The 16467-nt window shown below is 41.9% G+C and overlaps 2 protein-coding genes across 3 annotated transcripts in view; one reads left to right on the top strand and one right to left on the bottom strand.

The window, feature by feature from the left end:
• Nucleotides 1–7010, top strand: part of LOC139274971 (serine/threonine-protein kinase 24-like) — a 36926-nt gene extending 29916 nt beyond the window's left edge. The window contains exon 10 of the mRNA XM_070891769.1: nt 1557–7010. Coding sequence (XP_070747870.1) covers nt 1557–1593 — 37 coding nt within the window. The 3' untranslated portion in view covers nt 1594–7010. The remainder of the gene's footprint in view (nt 1–1556) is intronic.
• Nucleotides 7011–11219: 4209 nt separating this feature from the next.
• farp1 (FERM, RhoGEF (ARHGEF) and pleckstrin domain protein 1 (chondrocyte-derived)) overlaps nt 11220–16467 on the bottom strand; it is a 478172-nt gene continuing 472924 nt past the window's right edge. For both annotated transcript variants that reach the window (XM_070891767.1, XM_070891768.1), the window contains one exon: nt 11220–14830. In XM_070891767.1, coding sequence (XP_070747868.1) covers nt 14749–14830 — 82 coding nt within the window. In that variant the 3' untranslated portion in view covers nt 11220–14748. The remainder of the gene's footprint in view (nt 14831–16467) is intronic.

The raw sequence follows: 16467 nt of genomic DNA, 5'->3' as shown, positions 1-16467 counted from the left end.
CCAACATCGGAAACATTCTTCCTGCAACTAACCTGTCCAGTCCTGTCAGAATTTTATATGTTTCTATGAGATCCCCTCTCATCCTTCTAAACTCCAGTGAATACAGGCCCAATCGATCCAGTCTCTCCTCATTTGTCAGTCCAGCCATCCCGGGAATCAGTTTGGTGAACCTTCGCTGCACTCCCTCAATAGCAAGAACGTCCTTCCTCAAATTAGGGGACCAAAACTGAACACAATATTCCTAATCAAGACCCTGTACAACTGCAGTAAGACCTGCCTGCTCCTATACTCAAATCCCCTAGCTATGAAGGTCAACATACCATTTGCCTTCTTCACCGCCTGCTGTACCTGCATGCCAACTTTTTGTACTCTGGCACCCAGGTCTCGTTGCACCACCCCTTTTCCTGATCTGCCGCCATTCAGATAATAATCTGCCTTCGTGTTTTTATCCCTAAAGTGGATAACCTCACATTTATCCACATTATAGTGCATCTGCCATGCATTTGCCCACTCATCTAACCTGTCCAAGTCACCCTGCAGCCTCACACCCCTCACAGCTCACACAGCCACCCAGTTTAGTGTCATCTGCAAACTTGGAGATATTACACTCAATTCCTTCATCTAAATCATTATGGTACATTTTAAATAGCTGGGGTCCCAGCACTGAGCCCTGCGGCACCCCACTAGTCACTGCCTGCCATTCTGAAAAAGACCCGTTTATCCCGACTCTCTGCTTCCTATCTGCCAACTAGTTCTCTGTCCACGTCAGTACATTACCCCCAATACCATATACTTTAATTTTGCACACCAATCTCTTGTGTGGGACCTTGTCAAAAGCCTTTTGAAAGTCCAAATACACCACATCCACTGGTTCTCCCTTGTCCACTCTACTAGTTACATCCTCAAAAAATTCCAGAAGATTTGTCAAGCATGATTTCCCTTTCATAAATCCATGCTGACTTGGACCGATCCTGTCGCTGCTTTCCAAATGCGCTGCTATTTCATCTTTAATAATTGATTCCAACATTTTCCCTGCTACTGATGTCAGTATTACCTGGTCTATAATTACCCGTTTTCTTTTTTAAAAAGTGGTGTTACATTAGCTACCCTCCAGTTCATAGGGACTGATCCAGAGTCGATAGACTGTTGGAAAATGATCAGCAATGCATCCACTATTTTTATGGCCACTTCCTTAAGTACTCTGGGATGCAGACTATCAAGCCCCGGGGATTTATCGGCATTCAATCCCATCAATTTCCCTAACACAATTTTCTGCCTAATAAGGATATACTTCAGTTCCTCCTTCTCACTGGACCCTCTGTCCCCGAGTAGTACTTCAGGAAGGTTATTTGAGTCTTCCTTAATGAAGAGAGAACCAAAGTATTTGTTCAACTGGTCTGCCATTTCTTTGTTCCCCATTATAAATTCACCTGAATCTGACTGCAAGAGACCTATTATAATTTACTTTCCTTACCGAATACGTTGAAAGAAGGTTCTTGTTATTAATATTTCCTCTTGTAAAGAAAAAAATGTAACTCTTATATTTCTTATTTCAGATATTCGTTAAGTGGGGCAGGTACTTCTTCCAACTGAAGGCTAATGTTCGGTCCTTGCAAGTACTTGTAACCTACATTGAGGAGGTGCTCTTTCGGTGATCATGTTCCACAATCTTGCAAGGGTTCCCCCTGGGCATGCGACATCAAAAGATGAAGTCTCTCAGAGGAACCGTCAGTTTGTGCTGCTTAAAGCAATTAGTTTTTATTAATTTCTATCATAGTGCACATTTTCAAGTAGGGAGAAATGCCTACTGATTTTTTTTTTTGGTTTTGTTTTAAATCCCAAATTGTATATTTAGGACTGGGATATGGAAACCGAAACCTCTGCAGCACCTCAGGTATCTGCTACAAGTTGATTGGTTTTATTTTCTGGGAGATGGAGAGGTTGTTGCTGGTTCTGTGTATATTTGTATATAGAGTCATTTTTACTGAAGATAAAAATCTTGAGAGTGCATTAGGGGGATAACTGTACAAATTGCATCAGCAACCGAATGCTTATGTAGATAATGTCTTGTGGGTGAATCTCTGAAAGGGCCATAACTAAATATTGCCTTGCTTATTTAGCTGTAAAGTTCGGTTAATGTTCAGGTGACTTTTGTTTTTTAATTATTTCCAGGGTCTTGCCATTTTTGGATAATTATTACCCAACTTGGAAAACCTCAAAGTCATCTACCTTAATATTGCTTCCCCTCGGTATGTCCTGTTTTCAGCCTTGGTCCAAATTAAGTATCTTGTTTGAAATCTGGCATCTTAGTTGACGTTAAAGGCTGAAGGCCACCATCATAGTTACGGTTACATGGCGCTGGAAAAATTCAGAACGGCAAAGCACAAAGATTTCTTTACCCATTAGCTTGCTTTCCGTGGTAATCCAAACAAAACTAGAAATAACTGGTTGTCACACTATTTCTCCTGTTACACTCCTCGTAGATAAGGTAAGCTGTGCAACCAGAATGATGTCTGTCCCTTTAAGAAACATTTTGTCTGGATCATATGGCCTTTGCATGCATCGTGCCCCACAGCCCCTTCGGATACGTGTTTCTGCATCTGTCGAGTTTTGAGCTGCTACAAGGTGACCTCTGCAAAAACCTAACTATCAATTTTTAGGCATGTAGGCTCGAATGATTATTTTCTGCATCAGAAAGCTAGTTTCTCTTCTGTTTTGGAGAGTGTGCCAGCACCTGGCTTCAGATATTTCAGACCCAGTTACAGACGGTAACAGCTGATGCACAGCGGCAAATTTAGTGGTTTTAAGGGAGACTCCAGGAGCACAACAATGTCCAACAAAGTGGCCAAATTACACTTTGTGTATGCCAAAAAGAATAGATCATTCAAGAGCTGTCACAGAAGAAGAATCCCCTTAACCCGAAAAGGTTTTTATACTTGGCGACTCGTCAGTGCAGAAGCATAGTTTTAGGCTTGATCTAGAACAAGAAAAGTACCCTCCCTGATGAACTGATTCCCCAGATTATAGCTCCAGTGTGAAGGAAGGAACCCAGGCCAGATAGGTCTGGGTTCGGTCAGTATATTGAGCCCTAGTGCTGGGATTACCTCTTTGAAGGTACAGTTTGATCTGTAGCTGCAGGTCTTCGACCCTGCACAGAGATAAAGCGGGTCATTGTAACCTAAGCGCCGGGGCGAGAATCCCATGGGTTCAGGTGGATCGCTGGTTTTAATACCCTGCCCGATATTACACTCGACTGACTTCAGTGGTGAGTAAAAACAGGATGGGGTGTTAAAGCAGTGTGGGCCCCCCCCCCCCCCCCCCCCCCGAGATCCTGTCAGTTTTCTGCCGAGCCGGTTAGGTTGGCTCGAACGATGAACACTCGGCTTACGGGGATGCTGTATCTTGTAAATGAGATCGTGGCCACAGTTTGCAAGGTTAAGGAATGTGCCCTGCATTGGCTGCCTTCGGATTCTGAAATATTTGTCATCTGTCCTGTTGAGTGAACTTTCCTAGAGAGAAGCTCAGAAAGCAAAGCAGCTTGTTTGTTGCACTGCCAAGCAATGGGGCGATCTGCCATACTCCTTGTCACTTTCATTCCCTGTCCTTGACGTTCAAAGAGCAAATTTATCAAGGAAGAAAATGGCTGAATACAATCTGGTTCCCAACTTGTAAGAGTCACATTTATCCTTTAGAATGGCTTAATCCAGAAAAAGTGCCACAGAACATTACTGTCCTTTCAAGTGCAGGTCACTTGGTACTAGTGCCTCACCAGAGTCCCCAGATTCTTTAGTGTTCTGTCTGCTAAGTGCACGGTTAAATACAGATAGAAACATTCACCCAGATACTACTCTCCCAACTTCCAGTTGAACCTGGAACAGTTGGTTCGACATGGTCCATGAGCTAGGATTCCCCCACTCACTGTTTCTAGTCATATCTGAGCTATATAGTGGTACTCGGTGTGTACAGCAGAATCACAATGCAGATCTGCCTTAAGGGCCTGGTGTGGGTGACTGCTGCTTTTGTAGTCACCACTATAAGGCTCCTACAACTCCTGTTAATTTACTACTTTGTACATAGAATGTACAGCACAGGAACTGGCCATTCAGCCCAACTGGTTTATGCTGCACATGAGTGTCCTCCCACCCCTCTTCAACTAACACTGTCTGTAAATCCTTCCAGCCCCTTCTCCCTCATGTGTTTATCTAGCTTTCCCTTAAATGCTGTTCTCGACTACTCCCTGTGGTAACGAGTTCCACATTCTAATCACCCTCTGGGTAAAGAAGTTTCTCCTGAATTCCCTATTGGATTTATTAGTGACTATCTTTTATTTATGGACCTGAGTTTTTGGACCCCCCCCCCCCCCACATGTGGCAACATCTACCCTTTCCAATCCCTTCATAATCTTTATAGCCCTCAGCCTTCACTTCTTTAGAGATTTGTAAAATGCAGTCCTATACAGTGCTGGTGGAGTTGCCTGGAACAGTTGGAACCATCACCTCTGAATCTTACCACTGATGCCTGTTTTCAACAGTCAATTTATTCAAAAGAAAGAAAACCAGTCCTTTATTTTCGAAACCAATGATGAGTCATTTATACTCGTTCCGTGTGGGAAGCATGTCGTTTCGTTTGAACCTTGTGTTGAGACATCTAAGGGGCAACTTGTGGGACGTTGGAATGGAGAGCTTGTGTGATGGTGTGGATGAAAAGCATCTCAAGGCTGAAAGCATGCATTTGGTTTGTTTTGGTTGCCTAATTTACTCATTGTTATGTGGAGTATAAAATCAATTTAAGGAATAATGGTTAGTACTGGATTGATTCCTGGAATGAGAGGGTTGTCCTATGAGGAGAGATTGTGTAGATTTGGCCTATACTCTCTGGAGTTTAAAAGAATGATGGTTTATCTCATTGAAATTACAATATTCTGAGCGGGATTGACAGGGTAGATGCTGAGAGGCTGTTTTCCCTGGCTGGAGAGTCTAGAACTCGAGGGTATAGTCTCAGGATAAGGGGTTGGCCATTTCGGACTGAGATGAGGAGGAATTTCTTCACTCAGAGGGTTGTGAATCTTTGGCATTTTCTACCCCAAAGGACTGTGGATGCTGAATCATTGAGTATATTCAAGACAGAGATCGATAGATTTCTGGAATCAAGGGGTATGAGGATAGTACGGGAAGGTGGAGTTGAGGTTGAAGTTCAGCCATGATCTTTTGAATGGCAGAGCAGGCTCGAGGGACTGTACGGCCTATTCCTGATCCTAATTCTTGTTAACGGGTGGCTTGTAAATTAGGAATTCCAGCGTAAAATGAAAATTTCGTTTAGTCTTTAAATTGACGGCATTTACAACATTTTTTGGCAGTTTCAAAAGTGCAATCTTTGTATTTCTGTGAATAACCCCTTTTAACCATGTCACATGCTTGAAACTTTCTAAACATGCATCAGAACCTAAGGCCCTTGGGTTCAGGTGGCCTACCGAAGGGTTTATGTTGTAAAACAAGCGACGGTGACAAAATAGCCTTTCCAAGGTGTTTAGTGTATCTGAAGAAAGGGCCGTGACCTGCAGTGCCGCTCTGAGACTGCCAGTCAACAGCTCGTGCAGCATTAATTGATCTCTGGTAGTTACAAATTCAACTGAAATTCAGCTTTTAATTTAAAGTTGTGCCAATATAAATATCGGTGAAGTCACCTTTGAAGTACAAAAGTGTGTGTGAGGTTATTTCTGTTGATTCAGCACCTTAAATTTTCACACTTCCAGCCCAATTCTAACATGTCAAATGAAATACAGTAGTACATTTTATCCATGGTTTAGAAATGTAACTTTAAAATGTTTTAACCAACTAAATGAATAGTCCATTTGAGAACCTATAAGATTGCATTCCAACAGGGTTGGGTATGTTTTGTTTCCAGCTACAATTCACTTCGGTGAGTCTTGCTGAGGGACCACCACCGACTTGTTCCTGCTTCCTCTTGAGATTACCTCGAAGCAATTTCACTGCGCACCCATCCCCATGTTAAGCATCCTGCAGCTGATTTTTTTTTTAATTGGCAGCGCATCGTCTCATAGACTTGAAGCTGATACTTCTGTTGACTGGACAAATTACCTGATGTTAGAGCATATATACGCTACTTAGAAATGTTTCCAAATCAGTGGATTTTGTGTCTGGATTAATGAAGAAATGCACTTTTATGAGCAGTAACAGTGCACTGTTGGCTACGTTGTGAAATCCTACTTACAGAACAGTACGTAACAGAGGTACTAGTTATAGATCCATTTTTGTACAGCTCGTTAAACAGAAAATCTGTCAGTAACCTGAATATACCGTTGGCATTCCATTGTTAGTTATATATTTTTTGATGGTGAATATTTCCCTATTTGTTTGCACTATATAAATTGGTCAGTTGAAAGGAGGCAGGTGACATTAGCCACTGTCTGCTAAATTATAAGCTTCAAGCTCTCACTGTTTCCATAACAATAGTGCCATGACTCATTCCCCTTCACTGTGGTGTTGAGCTGCACTGTCCACTTCTCTATATCCTTATTTAGTTTGTGTGTATCTGGCTGCACTTTTGAAAGGATTTCCTTTTAGTATTTTAAACATGGTACGTATGTTGCGGTTTTGTACCTATTCTCTCCAGCTAACTACAATTTCTTTACAATCAAAGGAAACTGTAATTATTGTATTTTGTGCATAAAATGGCAATAAAGTAGTAGGATCATCAGGAAATGTTCTTAAACACAGGTATAATGTACGGAGTGAGTCAATTAAAAAGACAATATTTTTATAATTGTGTGTAAAGAGCGAGTATAGCAGTAAATCTGGTCCTTTAAGATGTTTAATAATGACGGGATACTTATTAGAGATGCTAATTAAAAGTGTAAATTTCATTTTATGTAACATTGCTGACAGTTTATAGTCTTGTATATAATCCTTGCTTCTGTCATTAAACAATGTATTGAAATTCCTTGTAAGCTTCTAAGTGATTTTAAATAAAACGTAAAATCTGATGCAAAATACAACCATAATTCTCTGTAAAAGCAAGTTTTTTTTTAAAGTGAGAGGAATCACAGCATGGGGTCCTATTGTTTCCTCATTTACCTTATTTCATAAAGTCATTACAGCACAGAATGAGGCCATTCAGTCCATCGAGTCCATGCCGGCTCCCTGTAGAGCAATCCAGTCAGTCCCATTGCCCTGCTCTATCCCCGTATCCCTGCAAGTTTATTTCCCTCAAGTGCCTATCCAATTTCCTTTTGAAATCATTGATCGTCTCCACTTCCATTACCACTCACTGCGTAAAAAAGTTCTTCCTCACAGCCCCCCTCTATCTCTTGCCCAAAACCTTAAATCTGTGTCCCCTAGACCTTATGCTAATGGGAACAGCTTTTCTTTGTTTACCTGTCATAATCTTGTACACCTCTATCAAATCTCCCCCTCAACCTCCTTTGCTCCAAGTAGAACAACCCCAGCTTCTCCAACCTAACCTTGGAACCATTCTGGTGAATCTCCTCTGCACCCTCTCAAGGACCTTCGCAGCCTTCCTAAAGTGTGGTGACCAGAACGGGACCCAATACTCCAGTTGTGGCCTAACCAGAGCGTTTCTCTCACTCTTGATGATGTGGGTTGTAGATTTTTCCACAAGTCTTTCACTTTGGTTTTTACATTTTTTTTTAAATCCAAGGTGACTGCAAGCATACGATGAGCATCCCCCTGATCATGGAAAGGGAGAAAATGTTAATTTACTAAGTTCTTTTCAAAAACATTCAAGTAGTCCAAAGACTGGCATTAAGATGAAGCCCTGGCTTTAGAAGCTGCTTGAGCACTGATCTCTCCAGCTTAGCAACAACTTGCATTATATAGCACCTTTAACATAGTAAAATGCCCCAAGGTGCTGCACGGGAGCGATTGTCAAACAAAATTCGACACTGAGCCACATGAGATAATAGGACAGGTAACCAAAAAGCTTGGGCAAAGAGGTAGGTTTTAAGGAGAAGAGAGACAGAGGTTTAGGGAGGGAATTCGAGATTGGGGCCTAGGCAGCTGAAGACACGGCTACCAATGCTGGAGTGATGAAAATTGAGGATGGGCAAGAGGCCAGAATTGGAGGAGTACAGCGATCGCGGATATGTAGGTCTGGAAGCTCCCTGTAGAGCAATCCAGTCAGTCCTTTGAATAAAAGGATGAAGATTTTAATATACGCTCAGGCGTGGGTTGACAGAGCTATTATTTCCCTTCTCACAGAGTGATAGAACTGGTTAATTAATAACTCCACATGACAATTCCACAGTGTTTAGCTCTATTCATAACTCCTGACAATGACAGCAGGACCTGGATGACAGCCAAGTTTGGGCTGACAAGTTGCAGGTAACATTCATACCACACCAGTGCCAGATGGCAAACGCACAATGGTAATAGAGCCCAGCCATCATCCTTTCCCTTCAATGGCACCACCAGCACTGAGTTCCCACCACCCTCCCCAATCTTGGGGAGGGGTAATCACTTTGATGCCAGAAAGCCTATCCACTATCTTACAAGGTTCAAGTCAGGAGTGTAATGGAATACTCACCACTCATCTAGGCTCTGAGCTCTGGAATTACTGCTCTAAACATATTTACCTCCTTTATGATCCTCCTTAAAACCTACCTCTTTGACTAAGCTTTTGGTGGCTAATGTAAACCTACTGAACCATCTGAGTATCTCCTTTTCTAATTGCTCCAGCCACCAAAGCCCTAAGTTCAGGAATTCCTTCCCTTAACTCTGCCTCGCCTGTAAGACGCTCCTTAAAACCTACTGCTTTGACCAAGCTTTTGGTCATCTGTCCTAATATCTCCTCATGTTGCTTAGTGTCAAATTTAGTTTGATAACGCTCCTGTGAAATGCCTTGGGAAGTTTTACTTAAGGCGCTATATAAATTCAAGTTGTTGTTAAACTACAGAAATGTGATCTCTGTGCTTCTTCGTACTGGGCTTTCTCAAGACGAGGCAAGCTCTGCCTGAACAGCACAGTGCATTCAGGAAATGCATAGCCTGATACATCATTCCTCAAAAGCACCGATATACCTCATGACTGCAACGGCCAAAGCTATATGGAGTTATTATTGACTCTGGATCAGTTCCTATCGAGTGGAGGGTAGCCAATGTAACCTCACTTTTTAAAAAAGGAGGGAGAGAGAAAACGGAATTATAGACCGGTCAGCCTGACCTCAGTAGTGGGTAAAATGTTGGAATCAATTATTAAGGATGTCATAGCAGCGCATTTGGAAAATGGTGACATGATAGGTCCAAGTCAGCATGGATTTGTGAAAGGGAAATTATGCTTGACAAATCTTCTGGAATTTTTTGAGGATGTTTCCAGTAAAGTGGACAAAGGAGAACCAGTTGATGTGGTATATTTGGACTTTCAGAAGGCTTTCGACAAGGTCCCACACAAGAGATTAATGTGCAAAGTTAAAGCACATGGGATTGGGGGTAGTGTGCTGACGTGGATTGAGAACTGGTTGTCAGACAGGAAGCAAAGAATAGGAGTAAACGGGTACTTTTCAGAATGGCAGGCAGTGACTAGTGGGGTGCCGCAAGGTTCTGTGCTGGGGCCCCAGCTGTTTACATTGTACATTAATGATTTAGACGAGGGGATTAAATGCAGTATCTCCAAATTTGCGGATGACACTAAGTTGGGTGGCAGTGTGAGCTGCGAGGAGGATGCTATTAGGCTGCAGAGTGACTTGGATAGGTTAGGTGAGTGGGCAAATGCATGGCAGATGAAGTATAATGTGGATAAATGTGAGGTTATCCACTTTGGTGGTAAAAACAGAGAGACAGACTATTATCTGAATGGTGACAGATTAGGAAAAGGGAAGGTGCAACGAGACCTGGGTGTCATGGTACATCAGTCATTGAAGGTTGGCATGCAGGTACAGCAGGCGGTTAAGAAAGCAAATGACATGTTGGTCTTCATAGCGAGGGGATTTGAGTACAGGGGCAGGGAGGTGTTGCTACAGTTGTACAGGGCCTTGGTGAGGCCACACCTGGAGTATTGTGTACAGTTTTGGTCTCCTAACTTGAGGAAGGACATTCTTGCTATTGAGGGAGTGCAGCGAAGATTCACCAGACTGATTCCCGGGATGGTGGGACTGACCTATCAAGAAAGACTGGATCAACTGGGCTTGTATTCACTGGAGTTCAGAAGAATGAGAGGGGACCTCATGGAAACGTTTAAAATTCTGACGGGTTTAGACAGGTTAGATGCAGGAAGAATGTTCCCAATGTTGGGAAGTCCAGAACCAGGGGTCACAGTCTGAGGATAAGGGGTAAGCCATTTAGGACCGAGATGAGGAGAAACTTGTTCACGCAGAGAGTGGTGAACCTGTGGAATTCTCTACCACAGAAAGTAGTTGAGGCCAATTCACTAAATATATTCAAAAGAGAGTTAGATGAAGTCCTTACTACTCGGGGGATCAAGGGTTATGGCGAGAAAGCAGGAAGGGGGTATTGAGTTCAGCCATGAACTCATTGAATGGCGGTGCAGGCTAGAAGGGCTGAATGGCCTGCTCCTGCACCTATTTTCTATGTTTCTATGTTACAGTTAGATTACCCAGTGTGAGGAGGGGGCAATGATAGCTCTCTCATTATGAAGCTTGCTAAGAACAAGTTGGATTAGGAAGCCCAGTATCTCAGCATCACGCACTCTGAATTGCCCTTAGAGCAATACCGCATAGAGCTTCCCAAGTCAACATTCATAATATAAAATAACCGAGTGCAACTTAACAAAATGAATAGAAAAAGACTTGAATTTTATACAGCGCATTTCATGACCTCAGGACATCCCAAAACGCTTTACAGCCAATGTTCCCTGGTCATTTGACCAGATCATCTGTTTTTTGTTATGTTGATTGAGGATAAAATATTGGCCAGGACATCAGGGATAACTCCCCTGCTCTTCTTAGAAATAGTGCCATGGGATCTTTTTTGTCCACCTGAGAGGGAAGACAGGTCCTCGGTTTAATGTCTCATCTGAAAAACAGCACCTCCGACAGTGCAGCACTGCGCACTGGAATGTTAGCCTAGATGTATTGCTTAAATCCCTGCTACAACCGTCTGACTCAGAGGCAGGGGTGCTACCCACTAAGCTACAGCTGACACTGTACGTATCATAGGAAACTAGCAATAAATGAGATTTTTTTTTAAATGATATCCATTACAGCAGAAATATCAGATAATACAACAATGAGTGCCAAGGTAGTGTTTATTGAAATGGTTTATGTCTAAAAAAAAAAGACAAGTTCAACATTATAATCAGATATAAAATAGGAACTGTTTTCTTGCAAAAGTTTTGAGACATTAACAGGGTGGCATTGCACTATGCGATCTGAACATGTAAACGTGCTGATGCAATTATCTGAAATTTCTTTATTTGCTCATTTATGTTTTTGTATGCTAATATCACCCAGTGCAACTCCACCCCATACGGAGTCTTTGAAGTACCTCTTCCATGTTTTTTCTTAAATCATTTTGGCTCCAACATTTCAAACTCTTTATTCAGAACTGGCTTTCACAAGGTTGGATATTTTAATTTTCTTTCACACAAGGCAGCTTTTGACAAATGGAGTTATGACGATTCAAAGTAGGAGCCTTTGCATTTCAGCCTGGATCAGACATGGACACAGTGGGTGGATCATTCTCCACACCTGGATTTTGGGGTGAAATCTTGGTTCTGCCAGGATTCTGTTCCATTTTTCACTATACAGCTATTTTCCATATGGGAGGGGGGATGAATCTGTCACTCCTCCTCCACATCAAAGAAGCATGTCAGGTTGGGGAGTGAGTACCTGAGTTACCCCAGGAATTTTACCCTTTACACCTCAAAAAGGCCTCGGAGAACCCGTGCTAGCTGATGACTGGTATGAATCCTTAGAAAAAGGCTCCAAAACCTTACTCAGACTAAGGTAATGGACCCAGAAAGGATTTATTGGCCCTGAAATCATGGCCTCACCCACATGCGTACAGATCTAGGGAGGCATCGCAAAAGCGGGTTTTCAGCACGCAATGCGTATGCGTGGAAAACGGCTTTTCCGATCTGTCAAGTTCTGCCTTGACAGATCCTCCACATCCCCGGGAGAAGGACAGTCACATGGGCAAGATTGCGCTATTTGCTCAGTGAATGTCCTTCAAACTCTTGCGCTTGATAAAAGCAGGCACATAGCCTACTTTTACCAGCTAAAGAGTTTTAAAACATAAAACATACTAAAAATAAAATGTAACATTTTTTATGTTAAGAACCCTAATTAAAACTTAAAAAAAATTTTTTTTTTCTAAAACATTTAATGAACTTTAATTTCAATTAATGTCAAATATGTGAGGTGTTTTTTATTTTTTATGTTGTGTTTAGTTTTTTTTTTCTCATTAATAGCAATGAGAACTCGTGGATACGGAGTTCTCATCACTATTAATGAGAATACTGTACCTGATTGGTTGTGCAGTCACACGTGACTGCGTCCGAATGTCAAAGATGAGATCGCGCTCCGAAGCGCGGGAAGAGAAGGTCTCCCCACCGGAATCACAGGCGCATCCGGGACCACCAGGTAAATTCGTTAAAAATTCTCGGGTCGGAGGCATTCGTCCGAAGGAAGCATCCGACCAGAATTTCAGGGCCATTATCTCCTGCTGGAGACAAAATGGTGACTTTTGAAGCCAAAGTTTACTTTTATAATTAGCTTGGAAAGGCCCTCGAGTGGCGAGGCTATGGGTCAGGCACGTTGAATCACCCTTGCGGGCCCTAATCATACCATAGAAGTGACATTGGGACAAGATCTACAGCCGGCTACAAGAGGGAACCTGAGTTCCATCAGTAGAGTGGGCTGCATGGAACGTCAGACTCTACCTTATTAACTTGCTCAGGGGTAGCAGAACATTCCCAGTGTATCAAAATCTTATAAAACTGGGTAGAATGCCTCGGTTAACAGATGTACTCTACGTGGGCTAGGGTGGGGGTGGGGGGGGGGGTGTCGGGGAGGAATACAAAATAATGGGATTATACACATTGGGATATTTAACAATCTCGGATCCAAGGTGTATCAGGTCACTCAGTTTATAATCTCCACCATGTTTAAAATTAATGTTGTATAGTATATACATTGAATGATCATAATGGGATAAATAACTTGTGACATCAGGAAATAAGTAAGCCAACGATGCTGAATGGATCCATACAGTCCATCTCAGCACTCCAGGCTTGCTATATTCCAATTCACGTTTCAACTCCGAGGCTGGAACTAGGCTACTAGCACATAAAATACAAGTCGTGTCTGTTCTGGTGCCAAGAATTGAAGATAAAAGATCCTTTTAAAAAGCTGCACCATTGGCAATACATCAGTCAGCTTGTTGTAGGGCGGGGCCCGAGCACAGAGTGGAACCAATGCGCGGCTATCGTTGACATTTCACTGCATGCTGGTAACACTGCACACTCGAGAATAACCTGTTACATCCCACTGCTGTTCTAGATTAAACTGGGTTACTTTTTTGACATGTAATTTAAAAATAAATCCTGAAAAAATCAGTACTGAAAGAGTTAATAAGGAACCAAGCAACTGAGGGATTTTTTTTTATAAAACAGAATGTTCTTGGAAACAAGCTGGTATTTAAACGGAACCAAATGTTTCTTGTTTAGCAATCCAGTACTGCAATCCTCAAACAATTTAATTTAATCTCTTGCTGTGACTTACTTCCCTTCTGGCAAGATCAGTTCAAAATGTTTGCTGCTGTGAGCAGCACAGAAGAAACTTCAGATTCGAACGCATTTGATGTTACGGAGTAGCATGGAATGTAGAGGAATATCGGGGATATGGAAATAGATCAGTTCAACCTTTTTTTTTCCCCCTCAATAGAAGCCAGCAAGAGCCTAACAAGAAGTGAGCCATTGCAAACAGCCTCTTTTGGCAAGGGACATCTCAATTTGCAATAATCAGATTCGAACCGGAGCACAGCTACTTAACAATATGGCAGCAATTTTCACAGTGTATAAAAAAAAATGAATATTTTAATATTCAAAGTGGGTCTGCATGGGGCAATTCAGTAGCCTTAGATCAGGATCTTGTACATACACCCTGGGCTTTTGTAATGTTGGAAGATTCTTTAAATCAATGGTAGAACTAAGATAAACTCAATCCAACCAACAGCATGATTGTCAAGTCTGTATTAATCAGTACCTAAATGTATTGGTCTAACGAATTGCGGATCACATAATCAGCTCAAAACACCAGTGCTGTGTCTACAGTATAGCTGAATCCTTTAAAATGCATACCAGTGATTAATTTGCCAAATACAGTCTATGCTTGCATTCGGGTTTCAGGAGATTGAGTGAGCAAGAGAAGTACATTGAAATCCCCGGATTGGATTAGATACCCATTCTTTCAAACATTTGTTCAAGTGTTGATTGTGCGATTTTTAAATATGTATCATGTACAAACGCATTTTAACTCTGGGCAGGGACAGAACATAGGTTGATTTTGCCCCATCTTGGAATGAACGGTGGTTCATGTAAGGGAAGGGGGTGTAAAACATGCACATTTTGTTTTTTTTTGTATTTCTAAAATAGATTCAATTACTATAGTGGCATTGCTTATTTTAAAGACTTGATGGTTTAGGTATTCAGTAACCTCAAAAATGTTGAGCGGATTTCTTTTTAAAAAAAAACAAGCCAAAATGCCTTGCGATAATTGAAGCTGGGTGTGATTAAATGGGGCTTCTTCCCCTTGTGATCAGTAGGCGTGAGACTCCTTGCGGCTTAAAAGGCGAGTGCGAGTAGCAGAGCTTGTGGCACTTCTGATCACTTCCATCCACCTGTGAAAACAAAAGTGAGGCACGAAAATAAAAATATGCATAACAAGCAACAACTTGCATTATTATAGTGCCTCTAACACAGTAAACACATCCCAAAGTACTTCATGGGAGCATTATCCATCAAAATTAGACATCGAGCCACATAAGGAGATATTGGGACAGAGGTAGATTTTAAGGAGTTTCTTAAAGTAGGAGAGAGAGGTTTAGGAAGGGGTTTGCAGAGCTTACAACTCAGGCAGCTGAAATTACAGCTGTCAATGGTGGAGTGATGGAAATGGGGGGATGTACAATATGCCAGAATTGGAGATGTGCAGAGATCTCGGAGAGTTGTAAGACTGGAGATGGTTACAGAGATAGGGAGTGGGTGAGGAGGCCATGGAGGGATTTGAAAACGAGGATGTCAATCTTTATTTGGGGCGAGGTCTGGAAATTTCTGGGCCCCAAGTAAGAAATGTAAGTAATATTAAATCGAAATGGAAATGCTGAAGGTTTTGCGCCAATGGACCTTGCTTGTGAGGAAAGACCATGGTAAAAATCATGTCATACAAAAGGCATTCTCCTCTGGGATTCTAGACCAAGAACCAAAAACACCTGAAAAATTATTTTGGTTGCCATCTATTCCACAGCACATCTGGTTTTCCAAAAACTGCAGTATTTTAAAATAAAACGCCATAACATTCCCAAACCTTGTTTGGTGTGGCAATTTCTCCAGCTTCAAAAAAATATTCATTACTAGTACTATTAAAAATAAAATTATATTTATTTAAACTGCACCCAGAAATCGTCCTCGGCAATGATGTACAAGAATGAGATCATTAAAGGCAATTTAAGGATAGCAATACACAATTTAACCGTTGCTGGTTTAAAATCATTAATATTTACTTCAAGTTTCTTTTTCATTTCTACACTTTTTCTCCCCCTGTTTCCGCGGAGAATCTTGGAAGGTTTAAGCACGAGCCAAAACATCAATGACTTTTTACTTCTCTCGAAGTAAAGGAATGGAGCTGTTCACTGATGATTCCACAGTGTTCAGCTCCATTCATAACTCCTTCAATAAACATAAGAAATAGGAGCGGGAATAGGCCACTCGGCCCCTCGAGCCATTCCATAAGATCATGGCTGATCTTCTACCTCAACTCCACTTTCCTGCCCCATCTCAATATCTCTTGATTCCCCTAGAGTCCAAAAATCTATCTCTTTCAGTCTTCAATATATTCAACGACTGAGCCTCCACAGCCCTCTGGGGTAGAGAATTCCAAAGATTGACAACCCTCTGAGTGAAGAAATTTCTTCTCATCTCAGTCCTAAATGGTCGTCCCCTTATTTTGAGACTGTGACCCCTGGTTCTAGATTCTCCAGCCAGGGGAAACAGCCTCTCAACATCTACTCTGTCAAGCCCTGTAAGAATTTTATATGTTTCAATGAGATCACCTCTCATTCTTCTAAACTCGAGGGAATATAGACCCATTCTACTCAATCTCCCCTTGTAAGAGAACCTGCTCATCCCAGGAATCAGTCTAATGAACTTTCGTTACACCCACTTATATCCTTCCTTAGGTGAGGAGATCAAAACTGTTCAGAGTACTTCAGGTGTGGTCTCACCAAAGCCCTATATAATTGCTGCAAGACTTCCTTCT

This window comes from Pristiophorus japonicus, chromosome 10 (genome assembly GCF_044704955.1).
Source record: "Pristiophorus japonicus isolate sPriJap1 chromosome 10, sPriJap1.hap1, whole genome shotgun sequence".
Classification (NCBI taxonomy): Eukaryota; Metazoa; Chordata; class Chondrichthyes; family Pristiophoridae; genus Pristiophorus; species Pristiophorus japonicus.
The sequence above is the reverse complement of the archived record's forward strand: the minus strand, read 5'-3'. Positions and strand labels throughout refer to the sequence as shown.